Source organism: Callithrix jacchus, chromosome 7 (genome assembly GCF_049354715.1).
Source record: "Callithrix jacchus isolate 240 chromosome 7, calJac240_pri, whole genome shotgun sequence".
NCBI lineage: Eukaryota > Metazoa > Chordata > Mammalia > Primates > Cebidae > Callithrix > Callithrix jacchus.
In genome coordinates this window covers 40,293,714-40,310,726 of record NC_133508.1, presented here as the reverse complement: position 1 = coordinate 40,310,726, position 17,013 = coordinate 40,293,714, and the positions used below count along the sequence as shown (strand labels likewise).

The following is a 17,013-nucleotide window of genomic DNA, read 5'->3' as shown; positions in this document are numbered from 1 at the left end:
CAGCCAAGACCACTCAATGCTGCAGATGCTGCACATCCGGGTTTAAGGGCCAGCAATCCCACATGTGCATCACACACCTCGTCAGGAGCTCAAACACCACATTCCAAGAAAGTAACGTCTGGCTGCTCGAAGACTGCTTCAGGTAAAAGTCGCAAATAATCAGTATTGCCGAATTTCCCTTTATAAAGCACCTCTTCACGCTCTTCCTTGCTCAATGCTTAAAATGACAACATTTACTTAAAGTGTTTTCAGGCCGGGCAGTGGTTCATGCCTGAAATCCTAGCTACTCAGAAGGCTGAGGCAGGAGAATCGCTTGAACCCAGGAGGTGGAGGTTGCAGTGAGCTTCGATCAGGCCACTGCACTCCAGCCTGGGCAACAAGAGTGAAACTCAAAAAAAAGAAAGCAAATAAAAATAAAAAATATAAAAATCTTTTGCAAATCCAGAGAAATATGTCAAGAAGATGTAATAATTCAAAAACACAATGAGGAAAGAAATGCAGTTTTAAGATGGAAGAGCAACATCGCTTCCACCCCATTCTTCTCTCAAAAAACCGCCAGAAGCCGGGCTCTCAGAAGAATGAGGCATTGTCTCAAGCTCAAGCACACACAGGGCAGGAGGCGGCGGCCAGGGGCCAAGCAGCTGCAGAGGCAGACGCCAGGGAGCCACACCGATGCACTCTGGCACAAAGCGCCCCCATGGGAGAGGAGGCCTCAAAGAAGCAGGATGGGGGGCTGGTCCAAACATCTGCATAATAAAGTTCTCGGGGCTCCCGGGTGCGCTCCCCCTGCATGCAGCCCCTTTAAAGCCAAGGTCTAAAACCAACCAAAGGAATGCAGAGGAGACCCCAGCAAGACAAACTGTGAAGAAAAGCATCACATCTGTGCAGCACCAGGAGGAAGATACAGCATCCACAAGTCACAATAGGTGGGAGCTTTTACAGAAGAAACAAAAAGAAAGACAGGACATCTCAGACAGAAAAACGCAATCATAGAAACGAAAAGTAGTCAGTCAACAAAGTGCTGGATAAGGCGGAGACCTCCAGAGAGTAACCCTGAGAGGGAAGAAGAGAGCAGGGAGACCGCAGTAACTGGAACACCAGTGCCAGGAGGGCCAACGTCAGCCCTAGGGATCGCCGGACAGGAGATCCTGAAGATCCTGAAGATCCAGGCACGAGCCTCCTGGTAATGAGGGCCTGGCAAGGGCCCAACAGGCACCAACACAGGGCCACACAAGCGGCCCCAAGGCATCTGACAAGACTACATTCTAGATGCCAGATCCAAGATGGGTACTAAAAGCTCCTGAAGGACACAGTCAGGTCACATGCCAGAGCCCAAGGGAGATGGCAGGGGACTTCACCATGGGGACACCGGAGGCAAAACACTGAGGAGGGCCAACAAGCATTCTGCTCCAGGCTGTCACACACGCCTGCCCAGTTACCTGGTCAGCCACGCAACACCCACAGCATGTGCGCCCAGGCCCCCGACTGCACAGTGCAGTGCAGTCAAGTCACTCAGATAAAGATGAACCCAGGAGGGGAACCCCCTAGAACCCCACACCAGGAAGATGCACAGAAATACCCAGGGCGGGAAGGAGGGGCCAGCTGGCCACCTGCCTCTGGACCACAGAGGGAGGGCCAGGGAGGAATGCTGGAGCAAGGACGGAGCAGCCAGAGATCCGGAGAAAACCAAGCAAGGGAACGAAACACAAGCTAAGCAAGGGAGCAAAATAGAAGACGATGCCAAACTCCAAGAATACACAGTGGAGAGGAAATGACGCCAGGCACGCGACTCCAGGACAGTGGCACAGACAGGAAATAAGGTAAAGACACAGAGAGCTTCAGACAGGAAATGAGGTAAGGACACTGAGAGCTTCAGACAGGAAATGAGGTCAGGACACACACAGCCCCAAACAGGAAATGCAGTGAGGACACAAAGGGTTCCAAAAAAAAAAAGTGAGGTCAGGACACAGAGTTCCAGACAGGAAATGGGGTGAGGACACAGAGTGTTCCAAGCAGAAAATGAGGTCAAGACACAGAGCGTTCCAGACAGGAAATGCTGTCAGGACAGAGAGTGGCACAGACAGGAAATGAGGTCATGACACGGTGTTCCAGATAGGAAATGGGATGAGGATACAGTGTTCCCGACAGGAAATGAAGTCAGGACACAGTGTTCCAGACAGGAAATGAGGTCAGGACACAGAGAGTTCCAGACAGGAAATGAGGTCAGGACACATAGTGTTCAACAGAAAATGAGGTCAGGATACAGAGTGCTTGATAGCAAATGAGATCAGCACACAGAATGCTCCAGACAGGAAATGAGGTCATGACACAGTGTTCCAGATAGGAAATGGGGTGAGGACACAGAGTGTTCCCGACAGGAAATGAAGTCAGGACACAGTGTTCCAGACAGGAAATGACGTCAGGACAAAGAGAGCTCCAGACAGGAAACGAAGTCATGACACAGTGTTCCAGATAGGAAATGAGGTCAGGACACAGAGTTCTCCAGACAGGAAATAAGGTCAGGACACAGTGTACTGGACAGGACATGGGGTCAGAAAGACACCACTCAGTCATATTAATCAGCCCAAAGGATAGATTTATCAAAACTCTAGACACAGTGGTACCACACTTGGGGCTGTGGCAGGTACAGGTCTAAACAGCTGGGCCAATGGTAAGCACCACAGTGCTTGTTGCTCAGGTACGTGGGGTCAACAGAAGACTATGCAGCAAAAATGGGGAGCAGCCCTGCCTGTGGAAAGTGGGGGAGGACAGGATGGGGACACTGGCTGTCATCATTCAGCTTTTGGCATGCCATGGTCTCCTTAGCTAAAGGTAGGAGACAGGCTGGGCGCAGTGGTTAACACCTATAATCCTAGCGCTTTTCGAAGCTGATGCAGTTGGATCACAAAGTCAAGAGATCAAGACCAGCCTGGCCAATGTGGTGAAACCCAGTATCTACTAAAAGTACAAAACTTAGCTGGGCACGGTGGTACTCACCTGTAGTCCCAGCTACTCGGAAGACTGAGGAAGGAGAATGGCCTGAACCCAGGAGGTGGACGTTGCAATGAGCCGAGATTGTGCCACTACTCTCCAGCCTGGAGACAGAGAGAGACTCCATCTCAAAAATAAAAATAAAAAAAGATAAAAGACAAAAGAAAGGCCACGTGGTGAGGTGACAAACACGAGAGAGAAGCTTGCCTAACAGGAGCGTGGGGTGTGGCACCAGTCCACATCAGGCACCACACGACTGAGAGATGACGTTGTGGGGCAGTGCCTAGCCGCATCCCCAGAGGCCACCTGCACCCAAGTTTGCAGCACAAGCGTTTGAAGGAAAGAAGTGCTGTCGTGGCTATCTCCAACCTCAGAAACCTCCCAGAGCTCATCTGACTGCAGGGACCCCAGAGGTGTGCAGCAGGGGAGCCCCAGCAAATCCCCTGCCTCCCCACCCAACCCCCACACACATGGTAACCACAGTCTGGCCAAGACTGTGATAACTTTGGGAACAAAGAAAAGACTACAATTCAGCTCCTCCCTCCCAGTCCACTTTGCCCCTCCCCAGAGACAGTGGTGACGGCCACAAGACTAGGCACAAGGCCAGGCAGGTAGACCCTGGACAGGCTGACAGTCGGAGGCTGTGTCCTCAATGCACCCAGACTGAATAGCAATAAATTAAAAGAAAAAGCAGTCCAGTAGACATCCAAGTAGGATCTTGAGCCTTCAGGCAGGGATGGGCAAATCCTAGAATGAGGCAGATGGGGACATGTCACACTGGAGACCGCAGTGCAACAGAGTCCCCAGGTACCGTGACACGAAGACCCACAGGGGAGAGATGAGCCGAGCCCTCCTGCCCCCTCCCACAGGCACCACGCTCGGGGACTGGCCAGGCCAGTGCTCCCACAGGCGCACCAGCAGCCGCGGCTGCCTCCAGCTCGGCCTTCCAGACTCTTCACAGTGTCTGGAGGGGAACAAGCAGCTCCCACGTGGGCCCAACACCTCAGAGGAGCAGCGCCAATCCCAGCCGCTCGTGGTCACTGGAGCCCACCTGGAATGCCTAGAATGATGCCTTCCGTCCAAGAGCCACGAGGCAGTGCCAGACAAGCACTCACAGCCCGAACACCGGCTGCATGGCCCTCCCCAAAGCAGCGCCAGACAAGCAACCACAGCCCGAACACCGGCCGCCAGTCACATAGCCAGGGTTTCTCAAGGAGCCGGGAGCCCTGGCTCACCTCTGGCTACGAGATAGCTGCCCACAATCCAGGAACAGCTCCTTCCACAAAATCAATCACAGGGTGCCAAGCACCCCTTCTCCTATGAGACGGGCATCCAGAAGGACCCAGAGCCTTCTCTTCCAGCAGCAAGCATGCTGGGGACACCACTCTGACCCAAGATGTGCGCAGACCAGCAGAATGTAACCCTCAGCCAAGCCGGCATTGATGCCCAGCCCCCACGTGCATCTGCCCCACCGTCACTGTAGGCTCTCAACCCTGGCCGGCCATGTGCACACAACATCCCTGAACAAAGGCCTCAAGCCACGGTCACACCAGGGGACGGGCACCTGCAGCCTCATTTCCGGGGCCTCTGCGGGCAGCAACCCCAGCCCCAGCCCCAGCCCCAGCCCCAGCCCCAGCCCCAGCCCCATCCTCCACCTGCTCACACTGTTCTTAGCTGTTGGTGCTGGGGGGCATGTGGCTCATTTATTAAGTGACCTCGTGTTGGGAAGATATCTTCAGGAACAAAAGTAAGGTGGACCTGGCAGAGGCCAGCAGCCCTGAGACAGGGCGTATATGCAAGGAGGACCGAAAGAAACACGAGGCCGCGTATCCTGCTCATTCTGAGGATGACCTGCACTCACAAGCTGCCCGGCTTTTCCCTGGGTTGTAAACAAAGGGATACATCAAAGCTCAGGAAGCCGCCTTCATGGATAACTCCAGACCTGAAGCCTGGGGAGCCTCCCAGCTTTTGCCCGCTGGGACTGGAGCTGGTGGTACCGGCCTGGGTGCTCTGGACTCAGCTACAGGCAGTGCAGGACTCCCACGGCAGCTAAAGCAGCTGAACCAAATCGCATTATGAAATATTTACTCCAACTTAGCAAATCTCACTTTTTCCTTTTTTTTTAGACAGGGTCTCAGTGCTGTGGTGTGATCTGGGCTCAATGCAACCTACACCTACCAGGTTCAAGCTATTCTCATGCCTCAGCCTCCAGAGTAGCTGAAATCACAGGCGCCTGCCACCATGTCCAGCTAATTTTATATTTTTAGTAGAGACCAGGTCCAGGCTGGTCTCAAACTCCTGAGCCCAAGTGATCTGGCCGCCCTGGCCTCCCAAAGTGAGGTGTGCCACCGCACCGGCCTCACTTTCTTCTGGTGGCACTCCGTATTTCAACCTTCCAGGACGCACTGGGACCACGGAAGGCTCTTCCAGAAGAGCTAAGCATCCCCCTGGCACTGGCCCTGAGGGAGGAACCCATCACGAGCTTGGGGACAGCTGTGAGGATACAGCCAGAAAGGCCCATGAGCTAGGGCCCAAGCTGTACCTGCTCTGTGGGCACTGACTGCTGGGCTGCCGGGGTTGGCTTGAGAGTGGAAATGAAGACCCTCAGTCAGCAGTTCAGACAGACGAAGCGCTCCAGTCAGGTCAGCACACCACGACCCGAAGGGGCCCTGCAGAGAGAGTAGCAAGTGTGATCCAGGCCCAAACTGCTTCCCAGGAGGCTGAGAACAGCTGGTGCTGGGACCAGAGCATGGGGCAGCCTCGCCAGCAGCCACAGCACCCTCCTGGGGCCCAGCAGATCCTCAGTTGAGCCAGTCTGGTCTTGGGACACAGCCCCCACCCCCACTCAGTTTTTCTCACCTTTCATGGAGCAGCTAAAAATGAATGGACCCGTTCTTTACAAGACTTTTGAAAACTTAGGGTAGGATAAAGTTTGTTAATAAACTGGAGAAGAAGGGGCAGTTTTCAACCCGACACGTCTGAAGGACACCCTCCTGGCCCTCGGCTCCTCCTCCTCCTTGTATCTCTGACAAGCGGGTGCTACAGAGACCTGGCGGGAAACTCCAAGAAGCCTCCCCCACAGGTGTACAGAACACTGGCAAAGACCAGGGTCACTCCCACGTGCCATGGCACGCCTGGGCACAGCCACTGCCAGGGACAGTGAAATATCAACGGACACAACAGCTGGGGAGGCCTCCAGAGACAAGGCCAGATAAGCTGGCTCAGCCTCACTGTGCCCAGAGCCAAGGGGCGGAGAGGGAAGCAAGAAAGGGAGAAGCCACAGGTCTGTGTCACCAGCCAATAACCACCAGACCCGGGAAAATGGTCGACATTCACGTGGAAAGAAATACTTTGCCGTTTATTTTTATAGAAAAAGCCAGTGTATACAAACACAACTTCACAGCTGAACCTGTGGCATGTCGCATACACGGGGTTCCACCAGTGACATGGAGCGGGTACCCCACTGCCTGGCGCCAGCCATCCAGATGCTGCCCACACAGAGGCAGTCACCACTAAGCAGGCAAGGGCTCTGCAAGGAAGGGAGGCCAGCTGCAGCTGGGGACAAGCCTCAGTGGCCCACACCACCTGCAGACCAGGACAGGCTTGGACACACCACATGTCACTGAGGTGGGATGTGAGGACACTTGAGGCCCAGGAAAGCCCTGCTGGCTCTGCAGGCTCTGAAAGAAGACGTCAACAGGGCCCAGGCGCAGGGGCAGGGCCGGGGCCGGGTGTGGGGGCTCAGGCCTGTACACCCAGCACTGTGGGGGCCCCGGAGTTTAAGACCAACCTGGACCACAGAGCAAGACACCATCTCTACAAATAAATAAATAAAAGGGCATCAAAGCTGTGACTAGAATGGGTAACAAGAGTGACTCTGTCCAACCAGGGCCGGCAGCACTACTGGATGGCAAGGGCAGGGGGGAGAAGGGCAATGCCCCTACCGCAGCGGCGGTGCCAGGAGTGCAGTCAGCGCCCCGTGCCACCATCCCTAAGACAAACAGACTCACCAGGGATCCGGGCCCACTGGGAGAAAGATCGTGGGGGCAGGGGACTTTCAGGGTCCAAAGTCCCCCTGGTGGATTACTCATTAATTACCAAGGGAGAGGCTTCCTGAGAAGAGCACAGGCCACTTGCTCCTAAGACCTCCCACACCTCAGACAGGGCACTGGCCCCCAAGGGCTGCCCCTACCCACCTGCCAGTCTGAGCCCTTCTAATGAGCAGCCAGCTGCCCAGGGCAACAAGGCCCAGGAGAAGAGTCAGCTGAGCCTCCAGGCAGGTCCCAGGCAGAAGCAAACCACTGAAAAGAGTGTGGCAGACATGGGCTGAGTGGCCGGGGAGCCGCTTTCTCTGACTCGGTCACTGTGTCAGTCACATACCACATCTTACTTTCAGGAATTCAAACTGAAGGGCTTAGCAGGAGGACCCCACTGAAACGTTCTCGCAAATGATCAGCAAAAAGTTGCAAAAACAGTCATGTGGTGAGAAGCTAGTGCCAGCAGCAGCTGAGCTCAGTGCACAGGGACTCACCATGTCTTCCTGCAACATCACCATATGGGGGTGTGGAGGTTTCTCAGAATAAAAAGTCCCAAACCAAGGACAGGCAGCAGGCTTGCAAACAGGCCACTTCCTGCTACTCCATCTGCCGTGGACAGTGGCACATCTGGGCAGCAGTGGCAACCCCACACTTGAGGGCATGCCAGGAATAGACATCATGTTCTGGGATGGCCAGAGTGCAGCATGAGGGCTGCCCAGCACCACCCGGCTCTCCGTTGAACAGGGAGAAGGAGCACCTTTAAGATACGTTGAGTGGTTTCTTTAAAACAGGTGGCCAAGGCTGGGCGTGGTGGCTCACGCCTATAATCCCAGCACTTTGGGAGGCTAAGGGAAGTGAATTACTTGAGGTCAGGAGTTTGAGACCATCCTGGCCAACATGGCAAAACCCCCCCATCTCTACTAAAAATACAAAAATTAGCCGGGCGTGGTGGTGGGCACCTGAAATCCCAGCTACTCAGGAAGCTGAGGGAGGAGACTTGCTTAAATCTGGAAGGCGCAGGTTGCAGTGAGCCAAGATTGTGCCATTGTACTCAGGCCTGGAGGATGAAGTAAGACTCCATCTCAAAAAAAAAAAAACAAACAGGTGGTCAAAAGCATGCCAACCACAACAGCAGCAAGACACCTAACTAACTCCAATAGCCTGAAACGTTCTAAACTATCACAAACTCTCTGACTGTAAAAACAGCTCTAATTCCAGGTCAACAACCTGGTTCATAATTGACGAATACAACAAAACCCGTGGCCCTGATGACAGGAGGCAGGACAGCGAGGCCCAGGAGGCCCTGATGACAGGAGGCGAGCTGGTCAGAGTGGGGGACGCCGTGAGCCCTCTGTGCTGGCTCTTCCCTTCCCCACACTTTCAGCCCCAACAGCAGCAGAGCAGGAACCAAGCACCTCTCAGCAGGCGCCACTCACTGACTTGTTCTCATTTCTGGGAACATCTCTCCCCAGTAAGAATCACCTGGGGTCGGTTTCAGCCCACTCAGACCAGCCAACGGACAAGGGGCCCGCCGCCAGGGACCGCTGAAGGCAGAGACACTTGAAAAGGTCCCCCCGGCCTTGCTCTCAAACAGCCCTCCGAGCATCAAAGGCTGAGCTGAGCAGAGAAGTCACTCCCATTGCCAGGCCCCTCCTGGTGACATGGCTGCGCCAGCGGCCAACAACAGGCACACCCGGCCCACACGCTAGACCTGGAGCCTCACACGTCCTCAGCCTGTGCTCTCAGGGCTTCCAGGACAGCGATGGCCCCCAGCATCTCCACGAATGAGGCAGGAGACACATGGACCCAACCACAAGGAGACCCAACGCCCAGGCCCAGGTCAGGCACACCCTGTGTGCCCAATGAGGACACTGCCATGGAAGCCGGCCTCCACCTCAGAACCGGCCATCAGGGCAGCAGTGTCAGGTAGCACCAAGGACCAGCAGCTCAATCGCATGTGCCCCAGCCTGGCAGCCTCGCTGGCTGCCTCACGTACTCCAGGCGTTTTGCTAAGCACCTACAGGCATCTATCAGCTGACCAACAGCCCACTGGCTGTGGGCACAGTCCCTGCACCAGTGCCCAGATGCAGTTTCTGAGATCGCTCATGGGACCCAGCTGCCTCTTCCAAACAGGAGAGGGGCCAATGGGAAACTGAGGCCTAGAAAAGTAACGAGGCCCACACTCACAGAGTGAGAAAGGAGCCCAGCCATGCTCCTAAGCCCTAAGCCATGCTCCGTCTCTCACGCTCCTAGAAACTTCCACTTGCCTGAAATCATCAAAAAGTACACTGACCATTATTTGCACAGAGAAGACGAGAGAAGGAAGGACAGTGGGTTCACCAAACGCAGCTGCAGTGACTTTCACTTCACGTGTGGGCAAAGGAAAATCAGCCGGTAGAGCCGGTGCCTGCCAGAGAGGCTGCCCCACGCCTTTCTTTAAACAGCTTAGAGCTCCGCCTGCCTCAGGTCAAAGGCCGCCTGTCCAGGCCCGCCACCGCCAGACTTCCTTTTGAATCCAACCAGCAGCGTCACAGTTGCACTGCCCCAGTGGCACAAGGGCCCCAGTGTTATTTGCAAAACAAAAAGTGAGGACCCTCCACTGGAGAGCCACCCTGCAGCGCCCCTCATTAGTATTCAACAGTTAGGACAAAGCAGGACGAGAGAGCAGAGTGGGTCACCAAGCTCCGAACCCACCTGAGTCCAGCCTGCTCCTGATTCCAAGATGGGGCCTTTGGAATCCCGTAACGGAAATAGCTGCCAGCCAGGCTGAGTCCAGGCAGCTCCAGAGAGGGGACACGCAGAGTGGGCACTGCCTATCCAGGCCAACGCAGAGCCCAAGACCCACCCCCTAACAGAACCTGGTGGTCTCGGGGCCTGCAAAGGTAGCTAGCTGGCCAGGCCCCTGGAGCTCTGGGGAAGACACATGGGGCTGCTCCAGAAAATCCCCAAAAGCACCAGCGTCCTGCCATGAACTCGCTAGAGAGGCGCCAGAACACAAGAGAAGACACGATCTTACCCAAGCCCCCCTTACCACCAGTAGAGCCAAACAAGTCAGCATGGGGCTAAAACTGGCCCCAGCCCACAGGCCCTGGTCAAAGAGGCTGGTACACTGCATCCAAGGGCCATCCCAGCTGCAGGGATATGGCGGGTCTGGGGGCAAAGGAAGAAGGCCGAGGTGGGCGGCCAGCAGTGAGGCCCCTTCCCTAAAGGCAGCCTGGACTTGGGGCGGGTCAGCTGTGTGCTTCCCAAGGGCACCTCTGGGGCCCAGGAAAGAGGAAGAGCAGTTCCTGATGCCGAGGGCAGGCCTGGGGGCTCCTCTCTGACTTTCAGGGAAAAGTCAAGGCCAAGCCAGCAGATTGCCCCAAAAGCCCCAAGTGGCTGGGGCAGGGGGATAGACTTCCTGCCTGGTGGCTGCACTCCAAACCCAGGGAGGCATTCCTAGAGGCTGCCAGGAAAACAGCACCTTGTCCTGGATCCCCCACACCATCTGCAGCAGGCATTGGGATTCCACAGGGAGGAACGTGGTGGGCCTGTGTGGCGGGAAGTATCAGTTTCAGTGAAGCCATCATTTCGCTAAAAGAACTTTCTCCTGGATCTGGCAGGACATAACTTGAGAGCGAGAAGTCTGGAGAAGCAAAATGCAAACAGCCCCCACCCCCACCCCAGATCCTCTCTCACTGCCCCCCCACCCCCACCCCCCACCCCGGATCCTCTCACTGCCCCTCCAACCCCCACCCCATCCTCTCACTGCCCCCCCGCCCCCACCCCAGATCCTCTCACTGCCCTTCCCTGGCCCCAGGCTGAGGCTGGCCCCCGACCCAGGCCCTTCCCTCTCCAGCTGCACACACCCATGCACACACACGCCCACAGCTCTTGCACAGGCCTCTCAGAAAGCAGCAGCAGCAGCCTGGGCATGGTGGGCAAGGTAAAGTTCCTTGAGGCCCCGGGACATTCCTCTTTGCTGCCACAGGCCAGGAACACAGCAGACACTCCTTCACAAAACAGCGCCATGCTCAGGCCTGACTGCCGCACACTCACTCTGAGACTCCCTCCCGCAGTGGCACTCACAGCCCTCAGCCCGGCACGTCACTGTCATCTCTGCATGGCACAGGAACCCTTTCCATGAGCACCACCAGTCCCGGCAGAGCCCCTGCCCAGCTTGCACAAGGGAGGGGCGTGGAGTCAGACTAGCAGACAGCACTGCACTGAGGCTCACAGAGCGTCTCCTCTTAGAAAGATGAATCTGGTGCCAAGACACTCCTGCTTCCTGAACCACCACAGCCTCCCTGAGACAGCCTCCAGCAACAGAGGGAGGATCAGACCACAGTGCACGCAGCAGACAAACAGGAAACAGAAATTTACAACAAGTAGAACAGGATTACTAACCAGAGTGGATAAAGAACTAGACAGCTAAAGCCACACACACAACTTGACTCAAAGAGGGAGAGGGACTCAGACATTTCTCGAAGAGAACAGAGATGGCCACTGAGCCACAAAAAATGCTCAACGTGCTAATCATCAGGGAAATGAGAACCAAGACCACAATGAGATGCCACCTCACACCCATTAGGACAGCTGCTGTCAAAAACAGAATGAGTACTGGAGAGGATGAGGAGTCTGTCACTCAGCACTGATGCTGGGGTGGAAAGCGCTGCAGCTGATATGAAAATAAGCATGTCGGTTTAAAAAAAAAAAAAAAAACAAGGTCCAGGCATGGTGGCTCACACATGGAATCCCAGCACTTTGGAAGGCAGAGGTGGGCGATCACCTGAGGTCAAGAGTTCAAGACCAGCCTGGCCAACATGGCGAAACGTCTCTACTAAAAATACAAAAATTAGCCGGGCGTGGTGGTGGGCATCTGTAATCCAGCTACTCGGGAGGCTGAGGCTGGAGAATTGCTTGAACCCGGGAGGCAAAGGTTGCAGTGAGCTGAGATCGAGCCATCGCACTCCAGCCCCGGTGACAAGAGTGAAACACCATCTCAAAAAAAAAAAAGAAAAATAGGGATTGGGCATGGTGGCTCACGCCTGAAACCCCAGCACTTTGGGAAGCCACGGCAGAATGATCTCTTGAGGCCAGGAGTTAAGAGACCGGCCTGGCCAACATGACGAAACTCCACCTCTGTTAAAAATACAAAAACTAGCCAGGCATGGTGGCACGCACCTATAGTCTCAGCCACTCAGGAGGCTAAGGCAGGTGAATCACTTGAACCCAGAAGATGGAAACTGCAGTGAGCCCAGATTGTGCCACTGCACTGTGGCCCGTACAACAGTGAGACCCCGTCAGGAAGGGAGGGGAAGAGGGGAAGGGAGGGGAAGAGGAGAAGGAAGGCGGAATGAAAGAAAGAAAAATAGGGCCAGGTGCAGTGGCTCACGCCTGTAATCCCAAAACTCTGGGGGGCAGAGGCAGGTGGGTCGTGTTAAGGTCAAGAGTTCCAGAGCAGCCTGGCCAAGCAAAAATGTAAAAATTAGCCAGGTGTGGTGGCACACACCTAGAATCCCAGCTATTCGGGAAGCTGAGCCACAAGAATTGCTTCAGCCCATGAGGCAGAGGGTGAGCCATGATCACACCACTGCACTCCAGCCTGGGCTACAGAGTGGGACCTTGTCTCAAAAATAAGTCAATAAAAATGGAACGACCAATGATCCAGCAGTTCCACTCTGGGTCTACACCCAGAAGAACCGAAGGCAGGGTCTCCAGAGGTCACTGTGCACTGTGCTCACAGGCGCATCATTCACGACGGCTAAGCCATGGAAGCCACCCAAGTGTCCAAACAAAATACACCCAGACAGCAGCCTGTGATTCCAAGAAGGAAGGAGATTCTGACACAGGCTCCATATGACGCAGCCCGAGGACACATGGTGCGGAATGAAACAGGTCATCAGAAAAGGACCGACCCGTAGGATTCTGCTCAGGAGGCCCCTGGAGTCACCAAACTCAGAGAACAGAAAGCGGAAGGGTGGGTGTCGGGGGCTGGGGAGGCAGAAAGGGGAATGAATGTTTCATGAGACAGGGGCTATGTGGGAAGGCGGATGATGGCTGCACGGGGGGTGGGGGTGCTTTCTATTTTAGCTGTTCTGATGTTGGGTGGGTATACACTGCTATTAGATCTTCCTGTTGGTTCTACCCTTTTATCGTTCTATAAACACTTTTCTATCTCTACTAACAATTTCTGAAGAAAAATCTACTTCATGTGATACAAACATAGCCACTGCTGCTTTTCTGTTGGTCACCAATGGCATGGGATATCTTTCCATTCCTTCACTGTCAACGCTATTGAATGGTACGTTTAACAGTAAACATTACGTCTATCTGTCACAATAAAAAACGTAATATGCACAAGACAAGTTACAGAAAAAAAAATCCTAACATAACAAAATGACCAACCTACCAGAAAGCAAAGAAATACAAATGCGGGCCGCCGTCGCTCTCCAACGCCAGCGCCGCCTCTCGCTCGCCGAGCTCCAACTGAAGGAGAAGGGGGGTAAGTAAGGAGGTCTCTATATCATGGCTCGTACAAAGCAGACTGCCCGCAAATCTACCGGTGGTAAAGCACCCAGGAAGCAACTGGCTACAAAAGCCGCTCGCGAGAGTGCGCCCTCTAGTGGAGGGGTGAAGAAACCTCATCGTTACAGGCCTGGTACTGTGGCACTCCATGAAATTAGACATTATGAGAAATCCACTGAACTTCTGATTCACAAACTTCCCTTCCAGCGTCTGGTGCGAGAAATTGCTCGGGACTTTAAAACAGATCTGCGCTTCCAGAGTGCAGCTATCGGTGCTTTGCAGGAGGCAAGTGAGGCCTATCTGGTTGGCCTTTTTGAAGACACCAACCTTTGTGCTATCCATGCCAAATGTGTAACAATTATGCCAAAAGACATCCAGCTAGCACGCCGCATACGTGGAGAGGGTGCTTAAGAATCCACTACGATGGGAAACATTTCATTCTAAAAAAAAAATTCTCTTCTTCCTGTTATTGGTAGTTCTGAACGTTAGGTAATTTTTTTTCCCTGGGGTCAAAAGGTACCTAAGTATATGATTGCAAGTGAAAAAATAGGGGACAGAAATCAGGTATTGGCAGTTTTTCCATTTTCATTTGTGTGTGAATTTTTAATATAAATGCGGAGACATAAAGCATTAATGCAAGTTAAAATGTTTCAGTGAACAAGTTTCAGCGGTTCAACTTTGTAATAATTATAAATAAACCTGTTAAATTTTTCTGGACAATGCCAGCATTTGGATTTTTTTAAAACAAGAAAATTTCTTATTGACGGCAACTCAGTGGTGTTTGTAGCATTTTTATCACACAGTAGATGCCATCCATTCACTATACTTTTCTCACTGAGTTGTCCCACATGCAAGTACATGTTTTCAATGTTGTCTGTCTTCTGTGCTGTTCCTGTAAGTTTGCTACTAAAATACATTAAACTATTAAAAAAAAAAAAAAGAAGAAATACAAATGCGACCTTTCAAATTAACGAATACACTCTATTTTTTTATTATTTTATTTTTAAAGATGGGGTTTCACCACGATGGCCGGGCTGGTCTTGAACTCCATCCACCTCACCCTCCCAAAGTGCTAGGATTACAGGCGTGAGCCGCAGCACCGGGCCCAACAAAGACACTCTAAACGACAATCTTTTGTTTGTTTTTAGTTTTTCCTGCTCTGTCACCCACGCTGAAGTGCAATGGCACGATCTCAGCTCACTGCAACCTCCACCTCCCAGGTTCAAGCAATTCTCCCACCTCAGGCTCCCAGTGGCTGGGACTCCAGACGCATGCCACTATGCCTGGCTAATTTTTGTATTTTTTTAGTAGAGACAGGGTTTCGCCATGTTAGCCAGGCTGGTCTCAAAATCCTGACCTCAGGTGACCAACGTGCCTCGGCTTCCCAAAGTGCTGAGGTTCCAGGTGTGAGCCACCACGCCCAGCCTAAATGACAGAATCTTAAATTCGTCAGGAGGTGGGAAAATGGGCAGCTTCTTAATTCTATGGACATGTAAGCTGCACACTATTCGAAAAAAGGTCTTGGTAAAACCACCCTACTTTTTAGGGGAATCTCAGTCTACTGAGGAAATGAGAAATGTAGACAAAGACTTAAGCACAAATAAATTCATCCCACCTGAGCTAACACCCAAAATCAATCTAGAGAGCTGTCCTGCATGTGCATCAGTAAATAAACAGGGTACCCCACAGACAGTTCTGTCCTGCATGTGTCAGTAAATAAACAGGGTACCCCACAGTCAGTCTAGAGAGCTGTCCTGCGTGTGTCAGTAAACAGGGTACCCCACAGTCAGTCTAGAGAGCTGTCCTGCATGTGTAAGTAAATAAACAGGGTACCCCACAGTCAGTCTACAGAGCTGTCCTGCGTGTGTCAGTAAATGAACAGGGTACCCCACAGTCTAGAGAGCTGTCCTGCGTGTGTCAGTAAATAAACAGGGTACCCCACAGACGGTCCAGAGAGGTGTCCTGCATGTGTCAGTAAATAAACAGGGTACCCCACAGTCAGTCTAGAGAGCTGTCCTGCATGTGTAAGTAAATAAACAGGGTACCCCATAGACAGTCGAGAGAGCTGTCCTGTGTGTGCATCAGTAAATAAACAGGGTACCCCACCGAAGGGTGCCTCCCTCTGACCCACCCTATCTACAAGAAACTCACCACATACCTAGCAGCCCATGTAGCCAATAACGCACTTACAGCCAACAAGACTGATGGACAGGGAGGGCTGGGACGCTCTGGAAGACAGCCTGGTGTGACCATGCGCCCTCTGACCAACCTATTTCCCCCAGTCCCATGCTCCAGACACGACTGCCGCTTCCGCGCCTGCACGCACCACGATATGGCTAAAAGCACTCTGCCCACTTGTCCGAAGGCATGAGAACAGGAGGAGCAAAGCTGCACTGTATAGTGACAGTGAGCCAGCTGGAGAGATGGGCACTCAGAGAGCAGATGCACAGACGTGCGCCCTGACGGGCTTCTGCCACAAAGCACAATAGCCAGCCTGCACCCACAGCTGCAGAAAGGGCAACCGGACACAAGGACAGTGGCCGGAGCACTGTGAGAGGCAGGGCAGGGATGAAGCAGGCAGACCCACTCTCATGCATCACCTCATCCTGCCCACGGGCATCACAAAACTTGTGTGAGATGTTTGTGCTAACATATGCCCTGAAGCGTCTCTTGCAATAACAAAACAGAGCATGTGCCCTAGACACTAAGTAAGTTCCAGAACCCTCAATTCCAACTAATAATCCAAAATACCACACGGCCGGCCCAAAAAGGCACCAGGCACTCAAGGGCACTGATATCCCAAAGGCACTGAGCGGCGCATGCCAGGCAGGGAACTGCGTTCCCATGCCCTTGTGATAAACCAAGAACAACTCTGCCCTCACCCAAGTGTGAATTTGCCTTTTATACCCTTCTGTGCTATGTGAATACCATGCTGGTATGTTTTCCACTTATTTCCTACAAGAATGATATTCTTGATAATATCACAATGATATTCCTGTAGAAAACAGTCGCACAAATACTTGTTATGCCTCATTCAGGTAAAAAGGCAGACCATAGTGCATACAGAGAAAAGTCCAATTAAGAAAAATACTTTCAGGCCAGGGGTGGTGGCTCACAGCACTTTGGGAGGCTGAGGCGGGAGGATCACTTGAGCCCAGGAGTTCCAGACCAGTCTGGGCAACGTACGAAGATCACATCTGTAAAATTTAAAACAAAACAAAACAAAACCCCAGCCAGGCCTGGTGGCACCCTCCTGTAGTCCCAGCTACTCGGGAGCTGAGGCGGGAAAAATCACTTGAGCCCAAGACGTCACACCATTGCACTCCAGCATAGATAACAGGGCGAGACCCTGTCTCCAAAAATAAGAGGAAGAAAAATCTTTCCGTGAATGTGGCAGGGACACGCACTCCTCAGCAGGGCCAGAAGTGGCCACGGTCAGCTGCACCCCAGCTTCCCACATTTCCAGCGGAAGAGTCGT

At 53.2% G+C, this 17,013-nt stretch overlaps 2 protein-coding genes across 3 annotated transcripts in view; one reads left to right on the top strand and one right to left on the bottom strand.

The window, feature by feature from the left end:
- The window catches only part of SKI (SKI proto-oncogene), a 75,216-nt gene that overhangs the window by 44,860 nt on the left and 13,343 nt on the right, over positions 1-17,013 (bottom strand). The gene's annotated exons all lie outside the window — the stretch shown is intronic.
- Positions 13,444-16,615, top strand: LOC108592490 (histone H3.3A-like). Its single transcript, XM_078330117.1, has one exon. The coding sequence runs from the start codon at positions 13,536-13,538 to the stop codon at positions 13,944-13,946; it is 411 nt and encodes a 136-aa protein (XP_078186243.1). The 5' UTR covers positions 13,444-13,535; the 3' UTR covers positions 13,947-16,615.